The following is a 9,224-nucleotide window of genomic DNA, read 5'->3' on the forward strand; positions in this document are numbered from 1 at the left end:
TTTTAATTTAATATACATCTGTTGAAGAATTTTTCATCATATATGTGGACTTTTTGTAGCATATTGTCCATGTGCTGGAGTGGAAATCTTTTGACAGAAAACATTGTGGTTAAGTTAACAATACTTATCCAACTATATCAGTTATTATGATCTTCAAATTGTATCTGGATTGTATCTGTATCTGGGGCTCATGCATACATACACATACACATGTATCTGAGGTGCTGGCTCTGCTAAATAAGCTCAAGAGTTAAACTGGTTTACAGATTGATGTCAAATTAATGTTTGATGGAATTTTGGCCTACATTTCAAAAGCCCAACATTTGCATTAAATGTATGTGATTTCTGCACTTTCTTCAACATCACATTAGACATTACAGTGTGTTCTAGTTTTCCGCTTACAATAAAGTTTTATTATAATGCTGTGTTGAATCTGTGTATTTTAAAATGAAACCTAAACTATAAGGTGAAAACGTGTACTACACCTTTTGCTATAGTACAACTAAAACCTTAGCCAAACGTCTTAAAAAAAAAAAGCACAAATATGTAACCAAAATGCCTGAAATGAATTGACAGTCAGATTTCACCAGATTTCACCATAATTGAAGCCTCTACAAAAGTGTAGGTTACCTATTACACCACTAGGTGGCAGAAAAAAAAGGAAGTGGGCCCATTCCTGTACAGTCAAGCCCTGAAAGTGGGCTGCCCTTTACTAACCTTCTCTAAACTGTTGATGACGGAAAGTTGGGCAGGTTTCTTCAAAGTCTTGAATTTGAATACAGTCTCTGGAGAAAGCAAAACACCAGAATATCATTACCAAGTGATACAGGCACCACACATAAAGACATCCAATAACGGCAGAGTTTCCGACAGTCACACCCTCTGCAATTTTTTGGAAATGTTACGGAATTGGAAAGTTGTATTCAATAGAGATATCTGTGTGTGGGATAGCATTTCATCATAGTAGGGATTCAATAACTGTCAGCTTCGTCTTGTCCCAATTTTCATTTGTATATATTTAATAGTGTAACATCCCAAACATGGCACATAAAACAGATTCAGATACTACATGAAAGCTAAGTTTTGCCCACCCAGATGCCTGCATCTATTGTTCAGAATCTGATGTCTTTCTGACATGTTGCCCATGCTCACCTTGCAGCAGTCTTTTTAGCTTAGCACAGTCCACATTGATGTACTGAATGAGTTCGATGTCATGGACATCCACAGTGTCTTCTGAGCATACAGTGAGTTCCTGCATTCTAGGGTAGGAAACAGAATTACAGGGCAATTAAGTAAATTACATCAATGGCTGTTTGTGTATAGGTGGGTGGTTGTCTTTATATAATGAACCCTTACTTTCACCCGTACAGACCCACTCCATTTATCAGTACAGCAGGGGAGCTTCAACACACACACACACACACACACACACACACACACACACACACACACACACACACACACACACACACACACACACACACACACACACACACACACACACACACACACACACACACACACACACACACACACGCTGCATGGTGGCTAGTGCTTGCTGATAGTAAGTAGTAAGAAGGGAAGGGTGGAGGCCATAGTGTGGCTGCATCCAACCATTAAAGCACAGCCCAGACTCCTCACTGCCCATCCCACCCAAACTCACAGGGGCAAAGAGAGAAAGAAAGGGAAAGACAAATGGACAGAGACAGAGTGAGAGAGAGAGAGAGAGAAAGAGAGAAAGAGAGAAAGAAAGAAAGAAAGAAAGAAAGAAAGAGAGAGAGAGAGAGAGAGATGGAGAGGTAGAAGAACTTAATGGAGCAGAGAGAAGAATTGGAATTCTTAAATCTAACTGAAGTTCCTTCTCATGAAATGCCAGTGTTCTATGCAACAAGAAAGCTGCTTGGGCAGGGTCCTGAAGCAGACCTTCATACCCTCCAGTAAATGGGAGTATGGCAGTGAGAGGACACCACATCAGAGCAGTGTGTTCTTGGGGTCAGTAACGGGAGCTGGATAGGCATCACAGAGCTGCAGTAACTTCAGCAGTGCTCTGAGGCTGAGGGGAGAATGGGAGAATGTGGGACTGAGAGACTGAGAGACTGAGAGAGCAAGAGCATGGAAGGGCTCTCTGCCCGTTCTTCTAACCTGGTGGAGATGCGGCTGAAGACGGCATTGAAGTTGTTGCAGCTGAGGGAGAAGAGGACCCCGGAGGCGGAGGCCCGCAGGTCGGCGGCGTGTAGGTGGCCCTCTCGGTACGTGTGAATGAAGTGGCAGATCTCTGGCAGCAGCTGTTTCACCAGCATTGCCTCATCCAGACGCAGGCAGTCTTTCGATTGCTGGAGAGAAGAAAAGGGGGACAGAGACGTAAAAGGGACATTCAAGGAGAACTCTGACAATGTATGAGAATAAACCAAAAGGTTGCTTTAGATGGAGTAGAGCGGGGTAGAGACAGGTGGTGCTACACCTAGCACTACTGTATCTCCTTGCAACAGACACATGGATAAACAGCAGGGATGACGAGAGAAAAAGGTGAAAAAGATGTGGCGATTTCTAGTGCCGCCCTTAGAAACAACCCCATTAGAGTGTAAGTAAGGGGCTAGCACATACGCGTGAGGCAACAGGTAGACATGGGACAAAGATGTGCTTCGGTTCAGCTCGTATAACCACGGATTACAGAGCCAAGTGTGGGACATGCACATCTGGCCAGCATCTAGTGGTAGTTGGCTCTTCATTCACAGTATAGCATGTATCCTGCATCCTGCCGTCACAAGAATGGATGCCCTTAGAGATAAATGTCTTTGAGACGCTCCTGATCTCTGTGACCATCAACTTCAAGTCTAACCGTATCAACAAATCGTGTCACTTCAAAGTGATGAGCATCCTTACCAGCCAATCGTTTTGCATCTGCACTGCATATGAGGGGGTGGAATGAACTACTACAATGGCCGAATCTGGAAAAAGTTAGCCAGAAAAGCTAACATTGTTTAGAGGGCCTTAAAGAGAAAAGCAAGTAAACCAAGAGACAGAAAGGGGACATCTTCGACCCAGAGCAGGCAACCACTGCCCAGAGAGCGGCAAACCTTAAGCCCCCAAACACACCAAATCGACGTCAAAGAACTAGCGCCGACGAAGGCCAACTGTTGGGTTGTCTCACGTCACCGGTGTCTGGACCAAAATGCTGCACTTAAACACATGGCAAAGACTACAGCCAACTGCTAACTAGCATATACGCTCTGCGCCTGCATACCAAACCAACTCATAAACAAAGAAGTGCTTACCATTTTCACACCACTCTCGGTCACCACAGACAGTTTCTCAATATAGCTACTTCTAATCGAGTCTGATAAGAAGTCACAAATGGCACTGGCAATGTCAGCCCTTGGTCTTTTGGTTGTGGAAAAAGACAGGAAGTAAAATAAGGAGTAAAAAATAATGCGATCATGGATGGGGCCTACTACAGCGACAAGCTTATGGGGCTTACCCCAACCTGTGTTGAGAGCTGGAGATAAAATTAATCCCTAGATTTTAAATATTCACAACCAATCACAGTGATCTCTGACTAACGGGCGCCGCCGTCGATTCAACATACTCAGCCGGCCCACAAACCGCCAACAGGGGTCCGACTAGTGCCAACCGTGTGGGACACACCGCAAAAACAATAGCCACAGATGCTCACCGATGGCCGACATTGGCCAACGGCCGAACATCAGCCTGGTGTGTCACAGGCTTTAAAGGCCATCTGACTGATCTCCCATCGTTCCATTACACTTCCTTGGCCATATCTAAGCACAAGGATCCAGCTGATCCAGAGCCTGCTGTTATTCAGGCAGGTGATCACAGATGGAAGGATACGAATATATGGAGGAGGTGGACGAGTTTTACATTGTGATATTGTGTAAATTAGGGACCAGGACAAAGAGTAAAGGTCAAAGAGGTGTCAGGAGTGAAATAACAGACACAATGTCACCCAGAGCCCCTGGTACTGAAGCCTTCAGAGGAAACAGACTGAAACGTGATCATCTGCATGGGGTAGAAAGGACTGATCTCCCAGCCAATCTTATTCTTGATTTATGGAGAAGAAAAAAAAAAAAAAAAAAAAAACTGAGGACAAGGCCTTGTGTGCTGTCCCCATGTTTAAATGCATTAACAACTGAGAAGTCTTCCCATGCTTTTCGCTACTGTGATGAACATTTGACAACATGGTTTCTACCACACTGTAGGAAATCAAAACACAAAAGGACTCAAGAGTGAGTTGTTCTCCACAGTGTTGCAGCCAATCAGTAGGCCCACATATTCCTAGAGAGGGAAATAAACAGAAATCTCTACCTACCACCACCACCTTAAGAACAGAACTGTTTATACATTATGGTTTATGTTCGCACATGTAGCTATGATGTGTACATGGCTACTGTTTCATCAAAGTGACAATTTAAATATATTTATTATTTTTTCAAATATCTAGGCTACGTACAGAATAATAATATATCTGTTAACCTCTGTTCTAACATGCCCTGCCAGATACACACTACAAGGAGGACATTCCTCAAAAGCCCAGGTTCACTTGGAATAAAACCCCACTGGTGCTCTTTGGCTGCAAAACACGACGGCCAGAATTTTACATACAGACTGCATTAACAGACCCTGGAACCTGCAGGAACTACTTGAGAGACCAAAAGAAATGGCATCTAATGCTTATATGACCTGCCACGAGATGAATTTAATATGTGACTGCTTTCTACAGTTACATGTACACTGCAGCTATTCAAGGTTAAGTGGACCTCTCAAATTGCGCAACAGAGGGATACCCCACCAGGGACAAGGCAATCAAATCCAGCAACCCATTCTAGAAACTACTGGATAACCCTAAAGGCAAATGGCAGTTTAAACCCAGAAGTTTCTCCCCTTATAATTAGGGGCTTTAAAAAGAAGTGACCTATACTGTAAGCAATTGTGCTCACTACTCAGCTTGGCCATGGGTCCAGTCACTCTTCCATGGACTCTGAGGAACACAGGAAAGGGCGCTGCTCAACAACTCATTTTGTCATTACAAACTCAAAGAGCTCTTCCAGCAAGACACACAATTTCACAAGAACGGTCAGAATATCCTCCTCGCCAGAATACCCTCTTTAAATTTGAGTGGGCCACATCGTTTAAAAAAGAAAACATCTTGAAACACTGCTCATGTGCATTTCTCATGCTTTACATTACATTTACAGAGCAAAACTCAAAGTGTTCTTAATATAGAATAACAATATAGCCTCCACAAATTCAAATTCTTTGGAAAAGCCAGAATAGCTGAAAAGGCATCACACAGGTACTCCCTGCAAACTAGACTGACACATCAAGGTATGGCATGGTAGTTGAAATTACTTAAACTACTCAGGCAGTGAGATCTGCTCAGAGCAACAACAAAAAAAATGGTTTTCCCCAAAAAGACAAAATGAAAACGAATACAGAGAAGGGGGCGGGGGGAGGAGGGTGAGGCATCTGGTGGGGTGTCAGGGATGGGGACTCGGCTTGGAGGAGGTGGGAGCCGCAGCTGGCTCCCATCTGACAGCTTGCATTAGTGAATAATCTATACAGGAAACTCCAGCCAATCCCAGTGGAGACTGTGAAAATGCTAAGTCAAGTCGAGGAAACACCTGCAAATGTAATCTTCAGCAAGTGGGCAGCCGAGAGCCTAAGATTTCTTACTGGAGGGGGTGGGGACAGTAGGGATGGAGGCCTGGTCTATGGGGAGAAGAGCAAGGATTTTTAAGTGCATTACCAGAGTTTCTGTGAATGAGCACTGCCCACACAGAACAAGAAAACTCTCCACCGGGATCTGCAAGGAACATCTACTGCTTCTCTCTCCGCCTTTTCATAGGTGGACACAGAGCGGGGAAGAGCTTTCCTGACGGGAACAACCTCATTCCCAGCCTCAATCCCCCCCTTTGTCCATCCCAATGCCAAAGTTGTTTTTGACTAATAGTTCTGGGATAGTCTACATGTTTCATGTGTTTGCTGTCCATCCAAAAAACATGCAATTACTTTTCAATTGCTACCAGTACAAAGATGGAGGAGGGAGATCGGGGTCATAGATGAAGCCATGCACAGGGTTTCCAGACAGAGCAGTAGGAGTTCCCGTGGGATGGTTCCACTCACCCCTGCCAGGCACTTCTCCAGCGTGTCCAAGATGATGAGCTGAGAGAGGTAAAGGTTCTTCTCCGCCGTTTCTCCAAAGATCCGCTGCAGAGAGGAAGAAGGGTGTTACATCACTGAACTTCAACATTAAAGTAGTTTTAGTTGGCCCAAAAGACCATAACACAGGCAAATCCCCCAGAGAAGAAACGGATATAGCACAAGGGTACCCTCACAGCACTAATGACTAAACGTGTAGTTGAGCTCATGCAGGTTTACTCAAGGATTGGTTCTAGCTGCGCACACAGACCACTGCTTCCTGAGCTTAGTTCTTACTACAACTTCATCACACCACAGATCATTACTCAGCACCCCTGAAATATTGGCCAAATACCAGAGGCTTCACTAGCTGGAGTAGGATGCTAGTTACCAGTTATCAGTCATAAGTTACCTTACTAACTAGCGTTAATATGAACTAACTTACAAAAGGAAGACTTTATATAAGCTGAGAGTACACTGTAATTGTCAGGCAAAATAGCCTCCATCCTGTTTCCTAACTCAGCATCTCAACATGTATGGAAACCATTCCATTGCAGTGTCTGTTGAATTCCAACACAATCTTCTTAATGAAGTACTGACTAGGTGATGAAATGAAACCAAATCTTACCATAATTTTCCGACTATTAATCGTGGTTTATACATTGATTTTGTGAAATTTCTGCAGTCCTGCGGGTTATACTTGGTCTATACAAGGGAATGCATTTTCCTGCCTGGAAGTTATTAATGCACACAGTAACTCTGCCAGGTAGAATGGCACTATCCTAGTTATCTCTAGCTTAGGGAACCATCTTAACAATTGGTAGTTGCTAGCATGTGTAATATGAACTCATGTTAATATGAAGCTGCACAGGCACCCAGAGGGTTTCTACCGATCATAGCTTTTTAACCATCCAAGCTCTCATGCTTAGGGAACCATGTTGACAGTTGGCAGCTGCTAGCGTGTCTTAATATGAACTCATGTAAATATGAACTTGTGGTTAAAGCTGCAAAGGCACCCTGAGGGTTTCTACCATTTTCGAATTATAATTTTGAGGAGACTGTAACATCAGCTAGATAACCTGCCACCATGTCATTCAAATGGAACTCTGCCATTTACACCGTTACAGGTTATTTAAAAGTTTACTTAGCTAGCTAGTTAGCTAGCATAACAACTAGGACACCATAGCAACCAAGTAACACCATTTGCTGCATAACCTGAAGCAAAGTTTAATTTCAGTTCAAAATCAGCTCACCAATAAAAAGCAGTCTTGGGTTCAGAACCATCACAACCAATTGTAGATGATGCTGAAAACATTGCATCTTTTTTTGGGTTATTTTGACCAGTTGTCATTTCCTGCTAATAAATGCATTTCTCCCAAATAAAAATATTATCAGTAGTTTATAAACTGGTAATTCTACCCAAACACATAACTATAAATAGCTAAACCAGAGAAATTTTGCAGTGGTATTTTCCCCCCCAGAGTTGTATACCTGGCTATCCACTACCAGAGAAAATGACATGTTGACACATGAGTACTTTAAACAGGGAAAACAATAATTTATTGGAAAGACACCACAACACAAAACAGAACCAACTTGTCTTAGGTGGTCGTATGGTCCTCTATTTTGACATACCTATACGATAGGTATAGTAGAGGTTAGGGCTGGGCCTCTTACCATTTCTGACCTCTTACCATCCAGAATTCATAAGGATAAAGTAGGTGTGTGAGGTTGGGATCAGTTGCAGTTGTTTTGGTGTTAAATTATGACATAACCAAATTAAAATTCACACATTACAAATATAATTTTGAATGCAAGAGAAATTATCCGGATTTTCGTCACCACGGTAAGTCTGAAATTATTGTGAAATGTATTTTGTCATATCACCTAGACCTAGTAATTATAGTGCCCTCTTCTGTAACCTATATACAGCCTGCACAAAGACCTACAAATCAATGTTTGATTCCAAGTCAACATCGCGTGTGAAAAACGTTGCTAACGTACAACGGGATTGTACAACTTCTTTCGTCTGAAAAGTTTGTTGTTCACATCATTGTACATCATCTGTTTGCAAGATTGTTTTACTCGCTGTACAGGTAATGCATGTACCCTTTTCACACAATTCAATGATGAGTGGATTACAAAACTGTTCTTGTCTGATTTGAAACACTTCATAAACCAAAGAGTGGCCACACTGGTCATGTCATCAGAAAGCACCTTCTCCACATTCTTCCAGGAACACAGAAATGCATCAAACTCAGGCTAAATTCACACCAAATCGTTTTAGGTTTCCATCCTGAATGTTTTAGCTCCGTATCAGAAATGATCTCGGTCCATACAACATGCCTGAAATCGGATAAACTCATCCGGAAAAGGGTCACGTGACTGTTAAGACCCAAACGTGCAAACGTGGGTGTCTGCGTCATCGTTTCCAAAAGTTTCTGCCTGTCCAGACCAAAAAGCCACCCTGGGGTTTTCAAAGTAAAATAGGGCCAGCAGCACACAAATGAAGCACACAGAGGTAAAGTTTAACACCACTCGCCCTTTACAAATGTTAGAAAACAATGTCCATTGCTGGGATTTTCATACAGCAGAAAAACAATAGAATATTTTAAAGCCTGGCAGAAGCATACATTATGCCAATCAACACCCATTACACAAAAAAACACAAACTCAGCCAGTAGTGACAGACATTACACCTTAATCCACACTTACCATATTATTCACATTTTTTAACATATTAGTTAGGCCACTGATGACGAGGGAGAACTTGTACTTGGAGATGTTGATAAGGCATTCCTTGTTGTGCTCTATGTTGACTTTGGAATGGGTGCTCTGTTGTCCTGTTTTGATCGGAAGCTGTAAAATGGGACAGAAAATGACTTGATTAGATTACCTACTACCTACCAAGTACAAAAACGCAAAAAAAAAAAAAAAAACAATTAAAGTTTACGCATTTACTGTATTACTTGCACTGAGTACACTGGGAGCATTAGACATGGAGGGAGATTTCATAATATTTTCTACATAGACAATATTTCAGAAATGGCTCTATAAAGCCCAGTTGT

At 42.5% G+C, this 9,224-nt stretch overlaps 1 protein-coding gene across 6 annotated transcripts in view; it reads right to left on the reverse strand.

The window, feature by feature from the left end:
- The window catches only part of nf1a (neurofibromin 1a), a 79,496-nt gene that overhangs the window by 62,658 nt on the left and 7,614 nt on the right, over positions 1-9,224 (reverse strand). For all 6 annotated transcript variants that reach the window (XR_004164316.2, XM_031573776.2, XM_031573774.2 and 3 more), the window contains exons 2-6: positions 8,872-9,015; positions 6,142-6,225; positions 2,143-2,333; positions 1,153-1,259; positions 718-785 (exon numbers count right to left, since the gene is read on the reverse strand). Coding sequence is in view for 5 of the 6 variants with exons in the window: in XM_031573776.2 (XP_031429636.1) it covers positions 718-785; positions 1,153-1,259; positions 2,143-2,333; positions 6,142-6,225; positions 8,872-9,015 (594 nt within the window). In the remaining variant the exon portion in view is untranslated. The remainder of the gene's footprint in view (positions 1-717; positions 786-1,152; positions 1,260-2,142; positions 2,334-6,141; positions 6,226-8,871; positions 9,016-9,224) is intronic.

This window comes from Clupea harengus, chromosome 9 (assembly GCF_900700415.2).
Source record: "Clupea harengus chromosome 9, Ch_v2.0.2, whole genome shotgun sequence".
NCBI classification, from domain to species: Eukaryota; Metazoa; Chordata; class Actinopteri; order Clupeiformes; family Clupeidae; genus Clupea; species Clupea harengus.